Source organism: Psammomys obesus, unplaced genomic scaffold (genome assembly GCF_907164565.1).
Source record: "Psammomys obesus unplaced genomic scaffold, mPsaObe1.curated_primary_1811, whole genome shotgun sequence".
NCBI classification, from domain to species: domain Eukaryota; kingdom Metazoa; phylum Chordata; class Mammalia; order Rodentia; family Muridae; genus Psammomys; species Psammomys obesus.
Window position 1 is genome coordinate 15823191 of NW_026585504.1, and position 27008 is coordinate 15850198.

The 27008-nt window shown below is 37.7% G+C and overlaps 1 protein-coding gene across 5 annotated transcripts in view; it reads right to left on the reverse strand.

The window, feature by feature from the left end:
• Mga (MAX dimerization protein MGA) overlaps positions 1-27008 on the reverse strand; it is a 92621-nt gene that overhangs the window by 691 nt on the left and 64922 nt on the right. For 4 of the 5 annotated variants that reach the window (XM_055593117.1, XM_055593250.1, XM_055593063.1 and 1 more), the window contains exons 15-24: positions 24851-25450; positions 17267-17557; positions 15618-17086; positions 12661-12788; positions 10702-10753; positions 8149-8355; positions 6731-6842; positions 6250-6483; positions 5113-5289; positions 1-3468 (exon numbers count right to left, since the gene is read on the reverse strand). The exon at positions 1-3468 is cut by the window's left edge and continues 691 nt beyond it. In XM_055593117.1, coding sequence (XP_055449092.1) covers positions 2195-3468; positions 5113-5289; positions 6250-6483; positions 6731-6842; positions 8149-8355; positions 10702-10753; positions 12661-12788; positions 15618-17086; positions 17267-17557; positions 24851-25450 — 4544 coding nt within the window. In that variant the 3' untranslated portion in view covers positions 1-2194. Of the gene's footprint in view, positions 3469-5112; positions 5290-6249; positions 6484-6730; positions 6843-8148; positions 8356-10701; positions 10754-12660; positions 12789-15617; positions 17087-17266; positions 17558-24850; positions 25451-27008 lie in introns of those variants that run through there. The other variant, XM_055593293.1, reaches the window with a different exon arrangement.

Below are 27008 nucleotides of genomic sequence, written 5' to 3' on the forward strand. Positions count from 1 at the left end.
AAAGAAAGAAAGAAAGAAAGAAAGAAAGAAAGAAAGAAAGAAAGAAAATTCAGAAGCTAAAATGGTCCTTCTTTTCCTGAGGATTTTTCACTCCTTTGTCTGTTTCTTGTCTGACTCTCAAAAGCTAGAAGCGCCTTGGGAAGCCAGAAGGAAACACGGCAAAGAAACAGGCAATAAAACCACCGGAAACTGCTATACCCGGGCTAAAGAACTAGTGTCTCCAAGGACAGCTGTTAGCAAGGGCGACAGGTGCTGCACTCCTTGGCTAAGGCATTGGATAAAGTCAGTTGGGTAGAGGGCAGAAAGGACAAAGGAGAAGCTGAGGAATAATGTCTTTACTACATCAGGCTTTTGTAGTAAACAGGGAAGGCGAAGTGCTGATGACCTGTCCAGGAAGACAAGCAGCACAAAACCAAGAATTTACTACCACTGTACTTTGCAGTGGAAGTTTTTTCATTATTTCAACCTGATGATGATCAGAGTTAATCTAAAAAGGGAACCAAACAAGGAAATAAGAATTCGCTGGCTAGATTCATTCCAAAGTTGGTCTCACAACCTAGGTCTGAAGGTACACTAAGTGGGACTTAGGATAAAGAAGGCAGGGATGTAAAAGAAATATAATTACCCAGGCACAGCCCAGGCACCGGAAGCACTTGTGTTAAAGTGTTTTACAACACAAGCAAATCCTGTCATTGAAGACAGAACAGATTACATTCCAAAATATAATTATTTAAGAAAGGCAAAATGCAGCAGCTAAATCTCAGTCTATACATTTTCAGAACAGTGATTCTTGCCCCAGGAGTTTCCAAATGCACCATGATTATTTACAAACTAGATAGGAAACATTTCTATACTCAATACAAATCTCTTCTAGGTTGAAAACTTTATCCTTTGAGAAATCTATGAAAACAACTATACAAAAATATAAATATCTTCATCTTTACAGGTTGTCAGTCCTTCACATCCTGACAGTTAATGAGTGAAAAAGCTCTATAGACCATTGATGCCATGGTAGCAGATAAAAAATATATTTTGTGACTCAAATACTGCCTTAATTCCCTGGTAAAGAATGCCTACTGTGACTCGCCTTTTCTTGATATCTTGTGCAGGTAACTGTGAACAAAACCTTCAAGCACCCAGAGGCTGATTTCATTTAGGATATCCAGCCCCACATATTTTATTTTGGCTATGGTCTCTGGTCAGGGGAGAAACTGCTCTTCATTTTAGCTGTTTCTTGAGTGACATGATTTGGGAAAGGGTAGGGCTACCTCTTATGTCTACCTCCAAAAAAAAAAAAAAAAAAAAAACAAATAGAGGGTAGAAATCCCTGGCATTATGAAGGAATCTTTTCAGTACCCGAAAAGACAGTAAGGGAAAACTCTCTCTTTTTCAACCTCTCAAAATAAGGACATTAATAGTAAAAGTTAAAGTATATTCCCACTTTACCAGAAAACTTAAATTTATGACTGAAAGGGTAAGGGAACAGCTATTCAGGATATGAAAGAACAGTCTGCCGACTGACAAAAAAACCTCCACTTTGGTATTCCATAGTATCCATCCTATCTACCCTAACATTCTTTCCTCCTTTGCCCTCCCACCCCAATTAGGGGGGTGTGTGTGTGTATGTGTGCGCGCGCAGGGTGGTGGTACATGTGGTGTGCCCTTTATAGCCCAGGACAGACACAAACTTGCAACCCTCTTGCTTTAGTCATTCTAAGTGCTGGAATTACAAGTGTGCACTACCATGTCCAGCTCTATGATGTCCTACTGTTGAAATAACTGAAAATTCTTTCTAGGTCCCTTGACACAAACTGTATCACAATTCTTAGATTTTAGAGCTAACAACTATCGCCTACAGTTTAGTCCATAGTAATCCCAAGTCTCAAGCATTTTCTCAGGGGAAAAAATATAGTATCAGATGGAGCCAGAGTCTTGTTATGAATTCCTTGGGCAAGAGGGATCACACCTTCTCAGAGAAGATGAGGGGACCCAGCACCACAAGTGAGGTAACACATTTTGAACATGATCAAAATTTCAAACACCAGGACCAGCACCCTACCCCCTTTCTCTATTAATATCCACACATAATCAAAATCTAGGATTATAGTTCCATAGACAAACAGATGCCTACAGAGAAAGGAGGTGAAAGTCAACTTCCCCTCATAGCCTGGCTTTTGCATGAGGATGAACAAGTTCATTTCCCTGAAGAGTTTGATGGAACCCCAGAGTTGCCCAATTTAGCCACAACGGGTGCCAATGTAGGCATCACCTTGCTCTCCCGGCATTCCTGATCACTCCCTGTTAAGTTCATTTTGTGTCCAACTGACCCAACTTTGGCAGCTATAGGTGCCAAGGAAGGCATCACCTTGAGACTCTGACCATCGCTATCACTAGGGGGATTAGCTACTTTTAAACCTAAAGGGGCCAACTTTGGCATAGGCCTCCACAAAGTATCTGTGTTGCTGTTCTCTGGGCTGGTCTTCATGTGTAAGATGGGAGGTGAAGACACATTTTCAGTCTCTGCACGGAGACCAGAAGTACTGTGCCCTCCATCACCAGATTTCCTATGGGAAACAAGAGAATCCTTTATCTCAGAGTCAATAACAATCTTAAGGACATCTGGCTCAGAGGCTGTGTCCCCAAGTTGTTTTTCATTCTCAGAAAAGTCATCATCTTCCAAATGCAAGAGGAGGGGGCTGATTGATTCATTCTCCTCTTGGACATCAGGCAACTCTTTCACACCTGTTCCCAAGTGTCCAACTTGGAAAGCTGATCTGTTCCCAGGAGCAAGTTTGCTGATAAAAGCTTGCTGAGAATCCCCTGGGAATTCTGTATCCATAGAGCCAGGCATTTCAGCCAGGCCAGAGTCATCATTTAGTTGCTGATTAAGAAAGGCGATTTCATTGAGCAGTGAAGTCAGTGTCTCGTCAGTGTCATCCTCATCTTCCATGTTAGTCATCAGCTCGCTGGGATCAAGGGCTGCTTCCTCAATAGCTGAGGCTACTTTTCTTAGTTCCATCTCTATGCTTGAGTCCTTGAGATCCTTCATTTTTAATTTATGAAACGGAGATTCCTTTGACTTTAGTCTCTCTCCTCTCGATTCACATTCTTTCCACTTATACCGACGCCCTCTCACATCACCAGAAATCTTTTTAGGTATAAACTCCTGTGCCGCCTTCATACTGGACATGTCAACTACATGTGGAAACCCAGAATCTTTATTTGCCAAAAATACTTGTGTTGTACCCAGTGCTATTCTGCCATCTCTATGGTTTCCTCTGGAAGAGATTCGATCTGCATCTTTCAAGGAGCTAGCATCATTCCCAACAATGTCTCTCAGGTGGTCAAGTGACTTGCCATCAGGAACTTCATGAGCATATTTGCTACCACCCATATCTCCCAAATTTTCCTCTGCAGCCAGTGACGTCACATTAACAATTCGTGGCATCATAAATAAGTCATCATTCTCTGAAAATTAAAAATTAAAGAGAATTCATTAGATTTACAGTAATGACCGTCTTTTTCTCTCTCTCTCTCCTTCTCCAGTCATTCTACCTATCTTAGTCCACTTTTGTCAGAATGATGGATGAAATGGCAATAGTCAGTAAAATCTAGCCAAGACACTTAGACATTTTGTTATTAGTTAATTAATAGTTTCACTTTTTTTTTTTTTTTTTTTTTTGGAAACATCTCCACAAGACAATTATTTTCTTTTCTGGATTGGAAGGGCAGTGGTAGAGATCAAACCTTGCCTATACCAGGCAAGTATTCCATCGCTCAGACAGTCCCAGCACAAGGTCCAGACAGAATGTAGATTTTCCTATGACGTCCAGGGCTGGCTTCAAACTCACAAAAATATTGCCTTACTTTCCTGAGTGGGGTTATGGTACAGGCCACCAACAAAAAAGTCCAGCTTGCCAAGATAATTCTTGTCCTGCGGCAGAAATAAATTTTGATTTTGTTCACCCAATTACCTGCTAGTTAGAAGGGAAAATAGAACTCTAGGATCAGCACAGTGAGAAAAATAAGAGAGGGGAGGTTGCTCCAGGGTGAAGGGGGTGGGGAGAGCACTCCAGAGTGGACTTGGCAGTAGAAGCAGAAACAAGAACCGTTGCTGCGATGGCTACAATTTGAAAACTGGTGAGAATACCCTTCCCACTGTAACAGATACCTGGATGCACAGAACCCAAACCACCAATATAATACTTTAGACTGTCCTGTAACAAGGAGTGGTGCTCACAACCAATGCATTGGACTGGTAACATGGGAGTACAGCCCTTCAGAGTATAACACAAAGCAATGAATGATCAACACCAAGAACTTAAACAGTGACCCTTCTGCATCATTTCACTTTGACATTCTTTTAATTCTTCCCCTGCTTAGAAATTTCACTAGAGTTCAAAAATCAGTTTCTAATCCCAGGTAAACCACAAATCAAGCTAGGAGGGCCATTTCCTAACAAAGCAAATGCCAACAGAACAGCTCTGAATCACTACAGATCAGACTTTTTTTTTTTAAAGTATGGAATTCTTTTTATTTTTATTAATTACAGTTTATTCACTTCGTAGCTCCGTCCCTCCACCCCTCCCAATCCCACCTTCTCTCCCTCTTCTCCACCTTTGCCCTTCCCCCAGGAGGAGGAGGGCCTCCTCCCCTTCCCTCTGATCCTAGTCTATCAGGTCTCATCAGGAGTGACTGCATTGCCTTCCTCTGTGCCCTCGTAAGGCTGCTCCTCCTCAGGGGGAGGTGATCAAAGAGCAGGCCAATCAGTTCCTGTCAGAGACAGTCCCTGTTCCCATTACTATGGAATCCACTTGGACACTGAACTGCCATGGCCGACATCTGTGCAGGGGTTCTAGGTTATCTCCATGAATGGTCCTTAGTTGGAGTATCAGTCTCAGAAAAGACCCCCGTGCCCAGATTTTTTGGTTCAGTTGTTCTCCTTATAGAGCTCCTGTCCTCTCCAAGTCTTACTATCTCCCCCTTCTTTTATAAGATTCCCTGCACTCCGCCCAAAGTTTAGCTATAAGTCTTAGCATTACAGATCAGATTTAAATGCTTGCTCCATCACTGGACCCTTCTTTACTAACCATGGAAGATAACACCACATACCTGACTGAGCCATAGTACTGCTTGTAACTTGAGGCTTTAGATCAGCTTCTAAGAGAGCAGGAGAAACAGCTACCACTGGTCCTGAGAATAAGGGGCCTTTTAGGGTAAGCAACTGCCCCTGTGGTGTCATCACTAGGTTGGCAGAAGAGTGTGGAGTGTTAGAAGGTGAGGCATTTTCTACAAAGAAAATGAAAAATTAGTAAAACCAATTAATGTTAGTGTACTCCAGAGAGAGGCAGCCCTAAGCCTGACTTGAAAGGTATAACGTAAGTTTAGATGAAGGCATACACAAGTCTATTCATAGGCTTCCTGTCCCATATACTCATAACAAAGTCCTTCAAGTTTCTAGGCCGTAGTTTCTTCCCATTTGTAAATTCAGGTAAATGGTCTTTCAATTCTTTTCTTAAAATTCTGTTCTATTACTTTGTAATGTTAAAACTAATTCTTATTTTAGAATTCATCTGGATTGATATAAGTCAGATTTTTCTGATTCATACATTGAGCTGTCTGAAGAATAAAAAAAGAACGCATCGTTCTCTAAAATACAAGCCAAGTAACATTAAATCAGTGTAGCTACTTCAGAAATCAAGGTAAGAAAGAACTTCAATCAGTTTACTTTGTTCCTTAATAAAGACAATGAAAAATGGACTAGTTCAAAGAAATTAAAACTATTTCTTTTTAAAAGAAAACAACAGTCTCACTGTGTTACCTAGGCTGACCTCAATTCTGAGCCTTAAGCAATCTGCCTGTGTTAGCTTCCCAAGTAGCTGAGACTATAAATACATACCTCCATGCCCAACTTAATTTTTAAAAGATCTTAGAAGTTCCAATTTATTTCTCAATCCATAATAAATTCACAAAAATCAAGAGTTCACAAAGGCATTTATGTACTTACTTAAAACATGTAACTGTAGACTGCAATCAGAAATAGGTCTTACACATTAGAATACTAAGCTCTTAGCCCTTATTTGTATGTGTAATGCCAAAAATCAAAAGTTAGAACTTAAGTTCTCTGTTTTTTCTTAAAACTCACCCCCAATTTATTTAGTGAGAACTCCAGCCAAGAGAAAACGTTCTGTCCACTAAAATAAATTGATGTTTATTTACATTAATAAAAGCAAAGGATGTCCCTCCTACCTGTAGCCTGGTCTCTTTTCCTGGAAAGGATCAAAGGTTTCCCCCTCCTGTTATTTATGAACATCTGTCCAAGATCTACAGATGATGTAGAAGATCCTTCCAACTGTTTGCTAATTCTGGGAGACACACCAAACTCATCTGATCCCATCTTCTTTTTCCTTTTTTGTGCCTCTAGTGCTTGTTGTTTTGCATAAATATACTCTAGCTTCTTCAGGACCACTTCTTCTGTCTTCCCTACAGGTCGATAGGGAATAAAGTATCACTTTCTGTATGACCCTACACAATAGTTAGCTGAAATCTAGTTGATGTAACTATATTCCCTGAAATCGTGAACGGAAAGAGTGATTACAATGCAGAAGATATGACCCACTCAGTCAAGTTAACTCTGCTATAAACCTGGGAAGCCAATTCTTAACTTAAATAGACTCTCAAAGAACCAGTGGACAATTCTCCTTGCTAAAGCTGTATTTCCATAGCTCACCTGAAAGTGACGATACCTTCCGTATTAAAATATTTCGTTTTCGACTCAGGAGATTTTTCTGTCCTATCAATTTATCTGCCTGATCTGTTAGTCCTTGAATTTCACTGAATGCCTGGAAGAAAAATAGTAATGGCAATGAACCACTTATTCCAAAAAAGCCCACGCAATTTCTTTAATGAAAATATTTTAAGCTAGCATTTAGAGAACATTATAAAACTACTACTGATGTTTCAGGAATTAATAGATTGAGCCACTGATTCTGGCACTGGGAATAGAACCTTAAGGCACTGTCCTATGTGTGAGCTGTATCCCCAACCCAACTGTATTTAATTGTTTTCTAGCTTATATTTTTAGGGGATGTACAAAATGATTACTCCTAAAGATCATCATTGAGTGGTAAAGGTGTCCTACTACTGCAAGGAAATAAAAAAATATTCATGCTGTGTTTAAGTTTTAATCAAATTAAAAAATGTTTATAAAATCTGTTTCATTTCAATACAGGGATATGAACCCTTGTGTATACATCCCCAATTTCTACTTCAAAGTAATGAAATGATATTAACTTAGACGGTCTATATGTAAAATTGAAACTTGTGCTAATTTGAGTATTTCATTTTCTTTTGAAATGGCTGTCAACTATTCAGAAGTGTGTTAAAAGTTATGGATGTAATTAGTTGGTGATAATCAAGTGTTTGCCTCACATGCATGAACCCCTGTGTTCAATCACTACTGGGAAAAAAGTGTGCTAAATTTTTTCAAGATACATTTATTCATGCATTTTACATAAGATGTATATGAGTGCTGTCTTCATGCATATCAGAAGAGGAAATTAGATTTCATTACAGATGATTTTGAGCCATCATGTGGGTGCTGTGAATTGAACTCAGGACCTCTGAAAGAGCAACCAGTGCTCTTAACCCCTGAACCATCTCTCCAGCCCGCTAAATTATTCTATGCTCTGCATTTTTGCACTGTGATAAACTTTCTAAGTGCTATAGGCAATAATATAAAGATACATATAAATATGTATTTATTTTTATATATTATATAAATAATATAATACACATACTTAGTGTAAGTTTCTACTTGTACTATTCCTCAGCACTGTTTGTCTTTCTCTTTTTGATGCAATCTCTCCACTGGCCTGGAGCTCACCAAGTAGGCTAAGCTGACTGGCCAGTGAGCTCCCAGCATCGAGGTACTTCCACCTACCCAAAACTGGAATTAAAATCATGCGCCTTTCAAGCACCGACATCCCAGGTTACGAGCTACCATGATCAACCACTAACTTCACTCAACTATTAAGTATAAGGAACTGTTTCCATCTCCCTCATGTGACAACAGGTTTCCTTTCTCACAGTATCTGTACGATTCTCTTAATTGAACTTACATTTGTATGTGATTTACACAATACTTACCCGAGTAAGAATGAGACTTTTAGAAACTTTGGAAGAATGAAGTAATCCCAATGTAATCTTCAATTTCTCAAAGAGATCCCTCATTTCACCACGCCGCCGCCGCTCATTGGCAGTATGTGTTCGACGGTAATATGCAAAGGCTTCTGTTTCTTTCTGTGGTTTATCACTCCAGCAATCATCTTTCAATTTTGGAGATATTAGTGGAGCCTGTCCAAAAAGAATGTTTACTCAGCATCTTCCTCCATCCCAAATGACACTGTTCTATCTCAGATACATTTTGTCTACATTGTTATTATGGCCTCTTAATTGCTCATCTTCCCAATCTATCTATCTTCCAAATGTCATTTCAATAACACCAACAGTGGAAAGGGAGGAGCATGCGTGGAGAAAGGAGGGAGGGAAGGGATTGGGAGGGGAGGAGGGAGGGAACTAGAGGGGGGATACAAAGTAAATAAAGTGTAATTAATAAAAAAAAATAAAAAATAACACCAACAGTATGAATTTTAAAATTAATATTATTTTGCATATTATTTCCCAGCTCAAGTTCTGGTGATTCTCAAATGAGGAGGAAGCATCTGGAGCTAGAGGAAGGAAAGATCTGGAAAAGCTTACTTAATTTGTCATCATTAAAATTAGTTTTTAGGACATAAAAAAATATCTATCACTTTTTTATTTTTCTTTTTTTCTTTAAAGGTCTTGATTTTACTTTCAATTTTTATTCTTTATATACATTCTATTTCAACTGCAGTCTCCCTTACCTCCACTCCTCTACCCCCCACATCCCTTCTCCCTTAGATTCACTCCTCCTTGTATGGCTCTGTATCTCCAGCATTGGAGACTTGTAGACAGGCAGATTTGGGGGCTTATAGGCCATTGGACAGCCTTGCTTCAACAGGGAATTCCAGGTTTAGTGCGAGACCCTATTTCAAAACACCTGATATCCCACCTGCGGCCCTGACATCTGCCAAGCACACCCCCCCACCACCACCCCACACACAAAATTTTAATATGGGTAAGACAATTTGGGAAAGGATCAACTGCTACTTTCTTCTAAATAAACTTTCTCTACAACCCTTTCTTAAAAGAAAAAGAAAAAAGAGGAGCAGTAGTGGGGAGGGCAAGCATATGATACACTGAACATGTTAAAGAAGAAAAATTTCAGGATTTTTTTTCTTGACTTTCAGCATACCCTGAAGTCTTATTTGTCTTATTTATTCTACTTTAATTTTAAATTTGTTCATTCATTTATTTATCCATTTCTTTGTTGGTTTCAAACCCTGTTTCAAGACAGGGTTTCTCTGTGGAACGCTGGCTATTCTGGAACTCATCTGTAAACCATGCTGGCCTCAAGCTCTGAAATCCACCTGCCTCTGCCTCCCCAGTCTAGGATTAAAGGCATGCTCCAGCTACCACCTATCTTAATTATTTTTTAAAGCTGAATAAAATAAAAATAAAAAATTTTTAAAGCTGAATAAAAATAAAGGTGAATAAAATGTAATTAATAAAAATTAAAATAAAAAATATTTTTAAAAAAGACAAAAGACTAAAATAAGCAACAACAACAACAACAAAAAAATCACTTCATGAATTACAAAGCCAGAATGTATATGCACTGTCAATGTTTGTTTTTGTGGGGGTTTATACACCTGAGTGCAGGTGCCAGCAGAGGTCAGAATCATCAGACCGCCGTGGAGCTCAAGTTACAAATGGTTGCTGGGAACCAAACTTCAGTCTTCGAGAAGAGTAGTATATGCTAGTAACTGCTGAGCCAAGTCTCCAGCCCTAAACTGTATTTCTCAAAAAGAAGTTGCTGACATACACTGAGTTATAAACACATGTCAACCTTATAAACTGCAAATATGCCCTTAACCTCTGGCAAGGTCCTCTCTTACCTTGTGTGTGTGGCTTCATTTGATTCTTAAGTAATAACATAAGAATGTTTATTTACTTTTTTGCTGTAGCCAATGCTCTTTTGACTGACTGCTTGTTATACACAAGAGGATTTTTCTCACATTACTCTTGTATATCTCAGCACTCTATCTAAATCTTTCTACGGATTCTTACACAATGTGACTATAGTACATCTTTTCACTTTGCTTTATAAAATAATTATCAACATCTATATTCTTCCTTCTTGCACATTTTTAAAAATTTGAATAAGCTGATTGTTGGTGGTACACTCCTTTAATCCCAGCACTTAGGAGGCAGAGGTAGGCAAATCTCAGAGTTTGAGGCAAGCCTAGTCTACAGACTGTTACACAAAGAAACCTGTCATGAACAACCCCCCCCAAAAAAAGATACTTAAATCTTCCATATTATATCCTGTTTTCATAAACTATATCATTTTTAACTCCATCAAATTTCCTGATCTTCTGAGAAGAATAGAATTAGGAAAGAAAAAAAAGTAGTCTATTTGTAAAGAGGAGGCAATTTAATTTTAATGAATTTAAAATAGTCCTGGAAAAAAAAAGTAATAAATCTTAGGTTTCAAGCATAAAAGAAATGTTACCAATTTTATTAAATGATTATATTAAAGAAATACTTTCTGAATACCTTTCGGCTCTTTTCAGAAGCTTTTTCATCTGCAGAGATATGGCTATGACACCTAGATAAAGAAAGGAGTTTTAATGTTTTACTGAAATTCAATAATATCAGATCTATTTCATACCTGTTATGAAACTATACCATCCAAACTTCCTAAATTATAACCAGTTTCCTTTCTACAAGGTATAAATAAATGGCCAAAATTTATTCACCAGTATACTTTAGTGTCCAAATAGTTACTAAAATTAAAAATTTCTTTCTCATTCATTCATTCATACATACATACATACATACATACATACATACATACATACATACATACATACATACACACACACACACACACACAGGCAGGGCCTCATTGTGAAGCCCTGGCTGTTCTGAACTTGTTATATAGCTCAACCTAGCCTCAAACTCAGAGAGATCAGTCTGCTTCTTCTACTTTTAAATTTAATTTTTATTCTTTTATAGTCTGTGCTCTTTGTATATTGTGGTTATTCTTGGCTCTTCATTAGTATCTACTTAGTAAATTCTTACATGTCTCTCAATATAATTTTCTTCAAGCTTTGCCCAGTTTGTTAGCTACATTACGTGAGAAATACATACATGGTTGCCATCATTTCAAAAGTATCACTATGCAGCCTTGGCTGGCGTGGAACTAGGAATGACCTTCTTGCCTTAGCCTTTCCAGTCCTGGGATTACAGTTTACAATTGTGAGCCACCAAGGCAGCCCCAAACCATTTTTAGATATAAGAACTTTGAAGCACTTCATGGGGGAGATACAAGGTGAATAAAATGTAATTAATAAAAATTAAAAATAAAAAATATTTTTAAAAAAGACAAAAGACTAAAATAAACAACAACAACAAAAAAATCACTTCATGAATTACAAAGCCAGAATGTATATGCACTGTCAATGATTTCTTTTTAAGCATTTATAGCCTATACAGGGCATAATATACTATTTCCAGAAAGCTTTAATTCTTACTGTTGAGAATGGTTATTTTTTAAAGAAAAGAAAATACTTTTTTTTTTTTAAACTACATTTTTGTTTCTTGCTGTTTAGGAACTTGGATTTAAATTACAAAATGTTCCTATCTACCTGTCCACAATACTATTGAACTTAGTAAAAAGTTTTAGGGAATTTAAACTCTCTCACATTAATCAATAGGCAACTGAAAGAGCCTGCACACAGGTCTGGTGTGAACAATCACATAGGAGACGGTCTCAAAAGAAACAACACAAAAGTTGCATCTTCCTTCCTGTCTCTCTAGCATGCCAATTCCCATTCTTCCAGAGCTTCCTAATACAGGGGTGAGGTGACACACACCATTGAAGAACATGCCTGTGCCTATCAGTGGAATAGGTACAAAGAACTTCATACCTGAGTATCACCTATTCAGCTAGTAAGAGAACTAAATTCATAATTTTAATGAAATATAAAGGAACTAACTTTTGTTGAGTAATCAACTCTTATTAGCTATTATGGACAATATGTACACTACTTTACCCTATACTCTAAATGGGGATTCAAAATATTGGTTCAAAAATTATAAACCTGTCCCAGGTTAAGTATCTATAAACTATCAAAACTAGCATTTCATTTTTCTTATTAGAGAGCATCTCACTATACAGCTCTGGTTGGCCTAGAACTTGCTATATAGACCAGTCTGGCCTCAAACTCACTTTTGCCATACCAAAACTAGCATCTTAACAGGTGTACCAGTCTCTAAAAGCATGTTACTCATATTTATATACTACTTGTTAGCAAAGGCCAAAGCAAGTAAATTCTTTCCTCCTTTCAGTCTAGCCTCACCTAGAATACATAGGAGAAAAGAAAAACAGAAAACAAACCAACAAATCCTAAAGATATAACTGAAGTGAGCCTATAGCCCAGAGCTTTTAAACAGTTTTGGGTCTTGTTTCTAGTTCCGAACAACAATTCAAAGGTAGTTACTATGACTTACGGCTGTTTGAAGGATTGGGTGTGAGGTGCTGTGGTTTTCTTATAGGGAATGTTAATTTCTTCTGAGAGTTCTTCTATAGTCTCAACATCCACCTGCTCATCATCCTCAATATAGTCTACATAGTTATTCTGAAATACATTATTAAGACAGTAAATAATACATGCCTAAACTTTTCAAATGCATGCTCCCTTAATTAAACCAACTAGTTCCAAATAATGATCTATCATGAGAACTAATAATGCTAAGCTTGCTAATCACAAAAAGAAATTAACAGAAAGAGAACACAACTACAGTTAATATCAGTCACAGATGTATATTAAACAGGTACCATTAACCTTAGGCTTGGCAGAGGTTCTAGAAGGCTCTATGTTGATTTTACTTCTAGGAGACAGCATTCAAGTATGATGCCTTAAGGCTTTAAAAAAAAAAAAATCTTAAGATCATACATGTTGAGGCCCTGCGTTTAATACCTACCAACTCCTCATCCCCCAAAACCCCTAAAAAAAATTCTGTTTTAACGGGACTTCCTAATATCTGATCAAATGCCCATAAATAAATACATATTAATCTAAGGCAGATATGGAAATGGGAGACAACTCCAAAAAATAGCAGCGTTTAAGAATTTCAGTTTTCCAAAGTAATCCCAGGTACAGTTCCTTAAAATACAAAAACAGAGGCAGCACTAAGCACTTGTCCCAGAAAACCCACTGACTACTTTCACAAAGTTATTTGCATGCAGGTATTTCCAAGTCCATTTTGAAACTACTGTTCATTATGCCAGGAACTAAAACAATGTTATCTATCTATCTATCTATCTATCTATCTATCTATCTATCTATCTATCTATTCATTCAATGTACTTAGAGGTATAATTCAAAATGAGGCATAATTAAAACTCCCATGTTTATAATTTTGGAAAAATCACCCCCAAATTAAAGGTTTCATAAGGCCAATAGACACTTAAATACAAACTATCATTTATGGTGCCCACATTAACTTAAACGTAATTTAAGCAATATATGCTAAATTTAGACAAGGTATATTATAATTATCCCTAAGAAACAAAAATAAAATAGAATCTAAAATGACTAATATAGGTTTGATTTATAATCCTTGAAAGGAAGCGTGTATGTCTACTTCACAGATTTATGACAAATGTTATGTATTCCAGCAAAGCCTCAAACCTGCAATCCTCCTGCCTTACCTCCTTCACTGGTAAGATTATAGGCCTGCACCCCACACCCATTTCAGGATTTTAACTGTAGGCTTTGTAAATAGCATCCAATAATCTCAACAGAACACAAAGTAGTCACAGATTTCCTCATGTAATTCAAAAACAAGCCTAGTAATAAAGATCATTTTGGCATAGGACATGTATGTAAGTATGATAAAGAGTTTATATTTTAGAGATTATTCACATGTTTTACGTATTTTTAGAAGCCAATGTAAATTTTTCTGTCAGATTACTAGTACATCCAAGCAAGAGCCCCTATAAGATTAAGACATCCCATAGCCTCTGCAAAGTCAGTTTCACTGGTAGCTATAGTCCTTACTAGTTTTAAAGTTGAACTATTTTGTTTGTTGATGTAATGTTTACTCAGACTAACTACAAGAGACTATAAAAGTAAGATGTGTAGTAAAACCTTACAAACTCCATGGATTTACATCTTTGAAAAGGACTAGCCTACGGAGAAAGTATAAGGCAAACACCTATATAAATTATCCAATTTTAGAGCTGTACCCTTATTTATAAGTCAAACTGGTTTGACTTATTTATTGCAGTACAGGTATAATACAAGATTAGAATGTTGTAGAGTTTTTCTGAGGCAACTGTTTTTGGGGCAGGGTCTCAATGTTGACCAGGCCAGCCTCAAATTCAAGAGATCTGACCATCTCTGGCTCAGAGATACAGGGATTACAGGTGTGCATCATCATGCTAAGCTATTTTAAACTACTATCTTTTTGTTGTAATCGATAAAGCAGGTAGGTAATAATAAGAAAAAAGCAGTAGACAAAGGAGCTAAATATATCTCAAGGAAGAGATTCTGAAATATAACTGGTACATAGGTTTCTATTATTTGTTTCTGAAGAGAGTTGGACAATTTAATTTCTGGGATCCCTGAAGCAGCTATCTACGATCTAATGTTTTATATCTGACCCTCTGACTAGTGGTCACGAAAACACAGCCCACCACCTATTTTGTGGTTTTACTAGAATACAACCACATTTGTTAACGCACATTTCTGTGGTTGCTTCCATACTACCACAGGAATGGAGTCATTTAGCCTGTAAAGTGTAAAATGTTTACTATCTGACCCCTTTATGTAGAAAAAATGTAATCTAATTTTTGCCCTACATCATGCCTGACCCTCAGTTACTTAATTCAGTTAACAGACTCATAGACTCATAAAGGGGACCTATAAAAAGTTCAAGCAAATTAAAATATAAAAGATCACATTGTAAAGGACAATGATCAAAGTCTAGAATATGTAAGTTATAGCTATAACATCCTTAATATTAAAAGATACAAAGCAACCTTCAGGCAGGATTACATTTAAGTATTTGGTAGTACTTTGTAGTTTTTATCCAAGAAAATATTCCCTCTAAATGCAGGCAAACTCCTTCTCCTCCATTTTTAAAGTCACCCTTTCATTGTTTCTTATCTGTGTCAGTTAAGTGTCAATCACATCACAAACAATGTGACAGGAACTACTAATATCAAATGGTTGTAGGGCACTCAAGGTATCCCTGTGTAGCATCTATACTCCAAAAATTCAAGCTACCTTTAAACAGTAATGAGCAAAACACAGAGTATTGCCTTAAACACTGGTCATTTAATAACGATCTAAACCTAGTTACTCAGATGAATATAAAGTATTAGTGATACTCTAGAAAACTACTATCTCTAATCATTTAAATCCATGAGGTTTCAGTCACAACAAAAATGGGCTCACCACCTTTTCTACATCAACCTCCTCACTCTGGTAGCCAGAAACAACATCCACAATCTCATCAATAGAATCATCGGTTTTCTCATTCTCATCTTCCTCATCCTCCTCTTCCAAATCCAAAACAGTGAAGTCAGCACTGCTTCTCCCTCCCTTTGTCTCTTGCTTTGGTTTTATCTGTTCTCTTGGGAGCAGTGAATGGCCCTGAAAATGTCTGCTCCCTCTTCTTCCTTTTGCAGCTCTCCTAGGAATAATAGAGAAGGCTGCCGAACTAGAAATGCCACTCCAACAACTATCCTCGGTTTTTAAAACGCCATCACTCTCAATAGTTCCACTTTTTGAAAGTAAGATGTCCTGTTCAGAATTTTCTTGACTTGGCTTCCTTTCTGTAAAGAACTGCATGTTTGCCTCCTTCTTATATTCCTGTGTAATTCCAATGTACTTCTTAGTTAAAGGGCCCTTCAGGTGTTTTCTCCATCTCTCAGTACGACTGTCCTTCCCCAGAGGGTCTCCATATTCCTTCTTGGCCTCTGCCTGTGAGTTAGACTGTTGTTCCTTAAGTTGGCTCCCTGCTATTTCAAATTTACTTTCTTCCTTAGAGATGACTAGAAATTCATCTGGGTCCTCTGGATTGTCTGATCCCTGCTCCTGTTCCATCTTCACCTCAGCACATTTTTGAGGCCGGACTTTACTAACACTGTGGGCTGTCATAATATTGACCTTTTCAGAAACAGCCCTAACTTCTAGAACAGTCTGTTTTTCCTTTGGACTGTTCTGACTCCCGTTCCCAGATCCTTCATCACCATCTTTGTCTTCATCTGTGTGTGACCCAGTGCTACAAGAGTGTTCGTAATTTCTAGCATCTTCTGCAAGGGTTTCTTCATCGAAAAGATCACCTCCATCATCCAATGAATCATTCAAGATATCTTCTGAGGCCAGAATTCCTGAGTTTTGTTTGATTATATTCGCCTCAGAGTCTACAGCTTCTTCTTTTGATGGTAGAGCTTTCTTAGTTTCTTCCTCTCTTTTGATAAAGTTTGTTTCACCTTTTGGGTCTGCATTCTGAGATTCCTTTTTTAACTGAAGGGAAGCAACATGCTGAAGAATAGAGTTAGGAACAGGCTTTTGCCCTGGGAGCTGCAACAAGGCAAAGCTGCCTGACTGTAGCGGAATGAGACTAGCGGTGCCAACAGGCTGCCCTCCAGTGCTGGCTGTGATTTTGCTTTCAGAGCTTGTTTTACTTGCAAGGTTTTGAGTTTCAGGAGGAGAAATTCTCAGAGTCAGTGTACCAGCCTGAGAGACAAAACTAGATCCAGAGGAAAGCAGTGAAGGTGCCTGAGTAACGACATTTACTGTCGGAGAAGACCCAACAGCCTGAATTACAGGACTCATGACAGAGAAGGTGGAGGATGAAGTAGAAGATGATGGAGTCTCAGAAGATTTGGAAGGAGCTGGTAGTCGGATTCCCACCACAGATCCTAGTAAGAAAAAAAAAAAGAACTTAAATCACCATTGCTCATATCATCAAGTCTTTCAAGGTATGTTTCCCAGTTTAGGAGACTGAGAAAGAAAAATTTTGGTATACCAAAGACATGATACGGTCAAATGTGTCAACAACAAAACTCACTATTAAGTTAGAAAGATTTCTAACTTTATACCTGGGTTCCGAAACACCACTGGCTGTAAGCTGGGCTGGGTATTAGAGCCTCGAATCTGATGTAAAGGTAGGAGTTGGACAATCTGCCCATTGGGATGTCTAAATAGGTTCATTCCACTTGGACTCCTAACAGGCTGCAAGACCATCCGCTGTCCCTGAAGCTGTGGGTTTGAGATTGGTCTGAGCGTAGGAGAACCCTGCTGTACAGGAATCAACAACAATCGAGGTCCAGTACGTTTCACGGTGTTAGGAGAGATCTGTGAAGTAGTCACTGGAATTTGAGGGGCATTTTCTAAAAAACAAAAAAATGAGAAGCTACTATCAGAATTTATCTTTAAAATGACATGGGTAAAAATAATACAACATAAGAAATAAAAATGCTGTTAAGTAATGTCTAACTTGAATTATTGAATTAATAAAATTCTGTCTATCTATAGTATACTATTTACAGCTAAGAATAATTTATAATTCATTTTGTTTTTATTTTTTGAAACAGGGTCTCTCTATGTAGCCCTGATTGTCCCGGAACTTACTATGGAGAAAACAGGTTGGCCTCAAGCTCAAAAGGAAATGGTGGCTTTCAATGCCAGAATATGGAAGGTAGAGGCAGGGGGATCTGAGTTTAGAGGTCAGACTGGTCTATATAATGAGTTCTAGTCCAGTCAGGGCTATATAGAGAAACTCTGTTTCAACAAACAACTCATATATTTTGTGTTTAGAGATCAAAGAACAACTTATGGGATACAGTTCTCTCCTTCCACTATGTGAATCCTAGGAACAGAACTCAGGTCATCAGGCTTGAAGGCAAGTACTGTTACCTACGGAGTTATCTTGCCTGCCAAAGAATAATTTATTTTAAACCTGAGTTATTGTCCAAAATTGTAGAGCTTTACATTCAGAAGTTTAAAAGGAAAAGCATCAATTCTCAAGAAGTCTATTTCAGAACATGCTTCTATCTAGTGAAAATCACAGGCAGACTTCTAAAGCTGGGTTCACACTAAAGTATAAGAGATTACAATCTAATTCTCTTCTTTCCAATTAGTTTTATGATTTTGTTTCACATCTTATACTTCAGAAAGATGATGTGAAGGATTAAAGAGTAAATATGATGAACTGTAGGGGTTCTTGGTTTTTAAATGTAACAAATAAGAGAAGTTTCACTTGAGGCTGGAAAGATGTTTCTGTTGTAAAGGGGACTGGCCATTCTTCCAGAGAACCCAGGTCCAATTCTTAGTGCCTTATAACTGTGTGTAACTCTAGTTCCAGGGAATGATGCCCTCTTCTGGCCTCTGTATGCTAAATTTTTTAAATTAAAATAAAAGTTGGGGGCTGGAGAAATGGCTCAGCGGTTAAGAGCACCAGCTGCTTTTTTAAACAACCTGGGTTCAAAGCACCTACATAGTAGCTCACAACTATCTGTAATTCCAGTTGCAGGGCATCTGACACCCTCACACAGACATACATGCAGGCATAACACTAATGTACATAAAATAAAAATAAATTAAAAAATAAAAATTACAAAGAGAAGTTGAAGCGAAGCAAAGCAAGCAAGCAAGCAAACAAAACTCCTTCTACTTCAATGATATGGAAATAAAGCCTGGTTAGAAAGAAGCAAAAAATAAAAATTAAAAAATAAAATCATTTGAAGCCTGGAGATGGTTGGGAGGCAGAGGACAAGAGAATCTCTGTGAGTTTGAGGCCAACCTGGTCTACAGAACAAGTTCCAAGACAGCCAGAACCACAGAGAACCCTGTCTCAAAAGACAAAAACAACAAAAAAGACATTTCAAATCATTAATAGTAATAAATGATATTCATTGTTTAGAAAAGCTATTTGAAAACACAAGACAAGAAAAGATAGTATTTTAGGGTTCTAGGGTAAAGAAATGGGTATAAAGCTAAACCATGAGCACAAACAAAATTGATCAAATATTAGTTCAAATTAGCACATTTATCTGATATTGGTAATAAAATACCTTAAGTTTGCCCCTTTATTAACTGTGAAATTTAATACTATGTAATTTTAATACTATTTAATGCAATTTGAACAAAAACATGCATCTGAAGGATGGAGAGATGGCTCAGAAATTGCAGCTTTTGTGGAAGACAGGAGTTCACTTCTTGGCAGCCATGTTGGGAAGCTTTAAAACTGCCTGTAACTACAATTCCAGGGAATTTAAAAATTCCCCAAGGATAAAGAATAAAGGTAGAAGGTAGAATACACACACACACACACACACACACACACACACACACACCCCTTTTTAAAAACATATGCGTAGAGGCTAAAGAGATGGCTCATGTTAAAAGCACTGGCTATTCTTAGGGAACCCAGGTTCAAATTCTCAGAACCCACATGGTAGCTCACAACTATCTATATCTCGAGTCCCAGAGAATCTGACATTCTTTTCTGGCCTCCATGGGCACTGCACCTATGTGGTGAGCACGCACATACACACAGGCAAAACACCCATACACATAAAATAATTTAAGAAAAGTGCACATGGTTGGACATGGTAACAGACATCTTTAACTCTAGCACTTGGAAGGCAGAAGCAGACAAATTTCTTTATGAGTTCAAGGCCAGCCAGAGCTACACAGTAAGACCCTGTCTACAAGGGAAAAAGGGGGGGGGGCATCTGATATGATTTAAGAAATACATTAACTTTTCAAACTGATAGTTCAAAGCCTAATTTACTCCATTCAGACAAAGAAACCTTTATTATCAACTCTGAATATGTGCTCACTCACTTAAATGTGTCAAGGAAGAGGGAAGAAAACAGGGAGGAAACAAATGAAGTCAGCCACAAAGTGTCCATGTTGAGATTCCCTCTATGAACTGAGAACAAACCCATGGTACTTCCTTAGAACTAGCAGTTCTCCAGGTTAGTTCTCTTCATAAAAATTTATGTTAGGTAGTATGTGGATATAAAATTATGTTCCATTTATGAAAAAAAAATTCCCATTTCATTTTAATCTTTTGATTACATAAAGAAAAAAAGGACCTCCCCCTTTTTTCTTTTTTCTGCAGTATTAAAATTTGAACCTAGAGCCTCATACATGCTGGGGAAATGATGCACTGCAGAATAGTATGTGAAAGACTTTTTTTTTCCTTTTTTGTGTGAAGCAAGGCTAGTATGTGCTTCAATATCTAGCACTAAGTTACCAGTCTGTGTTGGTTTTGGTTTATGTTTTGAAACAGTTTCATGTAGTATACACAGACTGGCCTCAAACTTACTACATAGTCAAGGGTGAGTTTCCGCTTCTGAATCTCCTGTTTCCCATGTGCTGGGATTACAAGGCATGAGCCTCCATACCTGGTTTTATGTGGTGCTGGGGACTCAACCCCCAGCAGGGCTCCTTGAATCCTAGGAAGTCAAGTACTCTACCAACTGAGCCACATCCCTAGCCAATCTCAAAAAAAAAAAAAAAATTGTGTGTGTGAGACAGACAGATTCTGTATCTGCAGGGAACCTGCACAGACCATAAGAGGCACTGAAACTCCTGGAGCTCAAGCTATACAATTGTGAGCTGCCTGATGTAGGTACTGGGATTTAAACTCTGGTCCTCTACAAGAACAAGCATTTTTATTTTTAAATTTTCAGCTTTATGAGTGTTTTGCCTACATGTATGTATGTGCACTCCCTTTGCATGCCTGATACCCTCAGAGGACAAAAGAGAGTGTTGGATCCCCTGAAACTGGAGTTACAGATGGTTGTGAGCTACCATGTGAGTGCTGGGAATCAAAACGGGAGCATCTGCAAGAGCAACAGCAACAGGAGTTTTTACCTGCGAAGCCATCTTTCCATCCCCTACTACAGTATTTTCTAACTTTAGCAACAAAAATAGAACAAACTATAAGCTCAGATCATAAACTAGGTAGCTAACAGGGTTCACCTCTGCTTTCACAAGTAATGTTGGCATCTAATTATTGTTTCTTCTTTTAAAAATACATTTTGAAAGGCAGATATATGACTGCAAAGTTCGCTCCACATTAAGACCACTTACTCCCCTTGCAGAGGACCTGGGTTCAATCTCAGTACTTAACATGTCGACTTGTATCATCTGTAACTCCAGTCCCAAAGGATCTGAAGCCTTTTTTGATCTTCTCTGGCACCAGGCTCATACATACGTATGTACATACATACATACATATGTACACACATACATATGTACACACATACACACATACATGCAGGCAAAATACTCATAATTATTCTTAAAATTTAAGTGGATAAAAATAGCAATATTAAGTAAATAAATATTAAGCAATATTAAGTAGGTAAGTGAGAGTAATATGGATTATTATGAAGAACTGAAGTCTGTAAAACAACCTAACTAAAACAAACTAGAGTTTTGTGACAAAATTGAAAGTGTAGAGGTTAGCAGAGGGTAGAGTTCAGTGATAGAAAGTTTACTTCTATGTGAAGCTGTATTCAATCCCAAGTACTGCAAAATAAACTGTGCAGTACGGTTGGAATTTATAGCTTGGAAGTCATTTCCTGTTAAGATGTGACAGAGAGATGGATAAATGGGTCAGCAGTTAAAGTTCCTCCTAAACAAACAAGAAGAATGGAGCATGAGTCCCCAGGATACATATAAATGCCGTTGTGAGAGGCAGCCTTTCTCTGAGCAAGCTGGCTAGTCCTGCCTCAGTGAATACAGTGGAAAAGAGAGACATATACAGATAAACATATGCACATGAAAAATGGGGAAAGAGGGCAAGAGAGCTGAGTCGAGCACTGGCTGCTCTTCTAGAAGACCCAGGCTCAATACCCAGCACTCACAAGGTAGTTTTCAACCATTTTTAACTCCAGTCCCAGGGGATCTGATGCTCTTTCCTGACATGCAGCCAAAACATTCATACACATAAAATAATTAAAAATTAAATATAGAAATATTTTAAGTGGAATAAAAAAGAAAAATAAAATTATAGAAATGAACCTTGAGATTCAAAAGAAAATAAAAAAGCTTCACCTATAATGACCTCACCTCCAAAATTATACAGTATTTTAAACTTAATGTGTTTCACATACATACAGAAGCAGAAGACAAATTTTATACTACAATTCATTTTCCTTTCAACAGACCTTTCACTTACAAACTAACTTCCTATAACTTAAAAGTCTAAGAGGGACTTGGATCATGTCACCAAATGTAAAAATATTTAATAGGAAATATATCAATAACTACAACAGAACTGAACTACTTGTTTCCCCTTTTATCTTTTCCCCACTTTGGTTCAATTAGTAGTACTTGTGTGTTTATGGTGTATATGGGCATGTATACACAGAGGTCAGAGTTATAACTCTGTGGACCGGACTTTCTCCTTCCACCTTTATATGAGATGCCAGCAACTGGACTCAGGCTGCCAGGAGTGGACAGTAAGTGCTTTACCCACTGAGCTATTCCCTTAGCCTCCCCACATTAACTCTTCAGGAGAACTAAAAGAGTCATTTATTTACTTACTTTAGAATCACAGTTTTAGCTAGTTGCATTTAAATATAAAAAATTAGGAGCTGGCGAAACAGCTCAGCACTTGTTGCTCTTGCAGAAGACATGGATTCAGAGGATCCCATGCCCCCTTTTGGCTTCTGTGGGCACTGCTGTATGTGGTCCACAGACATACATAGATAATAAAATATATACATGAAATAAAAATATTAAAAATCACCAAAATAAATGTTATCTTTATTTAACCTAATCCAACTTCAATTTGGAGCTGGTAAGATGGCTCAGTGGTCAAGAGAACTGGCCTCCCTTCCAGAGGACACACATTCAGTTCTCAGCACCTACAAGGTTTAACCAGTTGTCTGTACTCCAATTCTCAGGATCTGATACCTTCTTCTGGCCCTTGTGGATACTGCAAACACATGGTGTACTTGCTTACATAAAGGCAAACACTCATATAAAATTGATTTTTTTTTTTTAATTTTTGTTTTACTAAGACAGGGTTTCTGTGTGTAGCCCTGGCCACCACAGAACTCACTGTTTGCTGGCCTCAAACTCAAGAGATCCACCTGTCTCTGCCTCCTGAGTGCTACGATTAAAGGAGTGCGCCACCACTGTCAGACTAAAATAATTTTTTTAAAAAACATTTTTTTTTGAAAGTTAATGAATACAAAACCTAAGTATAAAACGCAGAAATGTTTGTCCTCATCCCTTATTAGTTACATCTGTGTCAGTTCATCTTGACAGGATTTAGAAACACCTGGGATAACAGCTGCTAAGCATAACTGTGAAGGAGTTTTAATCAAGGAGAAAAAACACATTTCATGGGTCCCAGACAGATGAAAAGCAAAAGACCCAGGCACACAGTGACACAATGACTCTTGCTCACACTCTGTCTTTCCTTGACCATGATGGACTGGGACTGGAGCTTAAAACTATGAGCCCAAATACACCTTTCTATTACTTAATTTTTTGGTCAGGTTATTTTTGTCAACTAAGTATAATAATGAGAAGCTGGAATGAAGATGAGACATTGTTTTAGGGAAGGAAGGAAGGCAGACAGGCCTGCCTGTAAGCAATGCATGCATGTATGTGGTCCACAAACATATAAGCAGGTAAAGCACACATAAAAATTTGTAAAAAAAAAAAAAATTATCAAAATAAATCAGTGAAGTATTTTAAAAAGTGCTGCTGCTGTACATTTTCTTATAAATGCAGTAACATTTCCTTAGAGAGGGAAAGAGGAAGAGAGGGAGGAAAAAAGAAAAAAGTAATGCTCATGAAATTTCCTCCTTAGAGATGTACAACCCTAGCTTTCCTTTTATACCATTTTGCATTTGCTCCCATGTCACTTCAACAGCCGTGCTAATGGCTCAGAATTCTGGTCCTATTTACTAAAGGTCCTATCATTTAGTGTCCTTTGGCTATCATTTCCACTCTGTTTTTGAGTTTTTAGTATTCCTTGGTTTATCCCCCATAGATTTAGTTTTTTATCTAATTTTATTTTATGTGTTTTAGTGTAAAGGTATCAGATCCCTTGGAGCTGGGGTTACAAACAGTTGTGAGCTGCCATGTGGAAACTGGGAATTGAACCCAGGTCCTTTGGAAGGACAGACAGTGCTCTTAACCACTGAGCCATCTCTCTAGCCCATAGGTTTAGTTTTTATTCAATGTTAAATGTTACAGAGTTCTTACACACTGTTGAACCATGCCTAAGAACCCCAAGAAAGAAATGGTGCAATGGAGTACTTTAGTCCTATTAACCTATCAATCAGATAATCTCCTGAAGACAACTGATTCCTATAATCAGGAACCTGGTTACAAAACTGTAAGATATTCAGTGGTCATTCTTAATCCTACAATGATAAGCTGTTTTTTTTTTGTTTTTTTTTTTTAGGGCTCAGTTTTGCAGCATTTTAAGGTTTTAAGGAATATTAACATGTCACACTACAGCTGAAATGATAAAATCTATTCAGGCATGACTAAACTGGCCTGCATCTCAAAATAGCTATGAATGTAGCCCAACAGATTTATAGATGACAATGTCAAAACTGGAAATACCTAATTTTATTACAACTGGAAAATTCTATTAAGTAGCTTTATAATAAAGCAGTGAAAAAAGAATTAGTCCTTACCTGGTCTCTGGCTTACTGGCGAGAGTATAATAGGTACAGAACTCAATGATGAGGTTGGTGTGGTCACCACAGAGGAAGATGCAGCTGTGGTCACCATGACTATGGAGGTGGAGGCAGTGGAAGCAACAGGAAGAGTTATGGTTGGAGATGCTATCACTGATTTAGGGAATGAAACTGAAGCCACGGGGCTAGTAGTTATCCCAGTAGTTTTGATAAGGTTCACAGTAGCTGTAGACTGTGTAGATGTTACAGGGGTAGTGTTATTAGTTTCTGAGATCTCAACCCCAGCAGCAGAGGCACCAGAAGAACCAGAAGCTTCTTTAGCTCCCATATCAGAAATAGCAGTCATTGATGTCACAGCAGTAATATTTTCTAAAAACACTGGAGAGGAAGTAGTGGCAGCAGTGGTTACGGCACTGCACACCTGAACTGGCTCAGGAGCCACAGGTGTGACGACCATTACTGGAGAAGGCCTGACACTGAACTTCTGTGGCCCTGTCAGGGGTTGGGGTGTGCGAACTCCAGGTATCTTCTGCTGTAAGGCGCCAACTTTGCTCATCACAAATTGTGTAAACACACCACCAGGAGAGGGCCGAGCCACTGCAAATAAAAATCTGCAGGTCAAAATCTTCAGTTCTCTTACTGTGCTCTTCTACTAAGTAACTGTCCTTAGTTGAGCCCAATGGGTCAATTTCTTAAAGGTAAAACCCACCTGCAACTACCAATTTCTATACCCACACACACACACACACAAAAAAAAAAAAAAAAATCAAACACTTTCCTCAACCCAAAGCAAAACTTTAAAGTTCTAATTAAAAAAAAAAAAAAAAAAAGGTTAAAATTGAGTGTTTTGACTAAACTTATTTAGCTACACAATATATCTAAATTCTTAGGGTACTAAAAAAAGTAAGTGTGAGCTGGGCATACATAGTGAAACATGCATTTAATCCCAGCACTAGGAAGGCAGAGGCAGGTGGATCTCCGTGAGTTTGAGGTCAGCCTGGACTACAAAATAAATTCCAGGATAGCCAGGTCCACAAAAAGGCCCTGTTTCAAAAACCAAAACCAAACAAACAAGTGCAGTCACTAACCTTATCACCTAAAACAGATGAAAAAGGGAAGGACAAGATTCCCCAACACATTCTCTTAATTTCCCCATTCAAAATTTAAAGCATGTTTCTGCCATTTTCCTCCTGCCTCATCAACTCCGATTCTATAGCTATCTTTTACAAGATAGTTAAGTATATATTATATGTTTGTTTGTTTTTGCTTTTTTTTTTTTTGAGACAGAGTTTCTCCATGTAACTCTGGCTGTCCTAGACTCGCTTTACAGACCACACTGGCCTTAAACTCAGAGATTCCCCCTGCCTCTGCCTCCTCAAGTGTTGGGATTAAAGGCTTGTGCCACCACGCCCAGCCAGTACTACGTATTTTTAAAATATAAGCACATTTTTAAAGAGGAGAGTAGGACTGTCTTTTACTGTTGTTTAAATTCTAATTAAAACTGCATTCTAAAGAGGCAAAACAGGTTTTCTTTAAAGCATTAATTGCCCATCCTCTATCTTCACTCCAGCCTTCAGCCAGATATTTCAATTTCCTGTTAGAGGAATAAAAATGAAGACAAATTGACACCTTTACTGAACATTCCTAAAGGTATCTGAAACAACAACAACAACAAAAAAGGAATTCCATAATTCCATAGTTCCTGTAGAACTTTCAGCTAAAACAATGTTTCAAGAAAGCAATTTAGTACAGACCGTAACATTAAAATGTTAGGCAAAAGATGTTTTCACACACAAGACAGAAATATACAGAACACTGTATTATTTTGAAAATTATCTTTTATAAAAGCTTTCTATTTTTAGTCTATACTAACCTATCCCACTAGCCCTTGCTAGCTTCTTAGAGTTAAGTACAAGAAATACGATTGTGATTAAAAACCTCAACCCTCACAGGAAAAATAAAAAAATAAAAAAAATATTTTAAAGCAAAACTTTACGTTTTTTTCTACATTAGTATACAGTCTCAAAGTCTTTAAGTATAAAACTAGAATTCAATTTGTCAACTACCAAGGGTCATCAGAAGAATTACTTTAAAAATATTTAAGCAAGGGCATTAATAATGTCAAATTCTGTATTTTTCTACTTCTACAACTTTC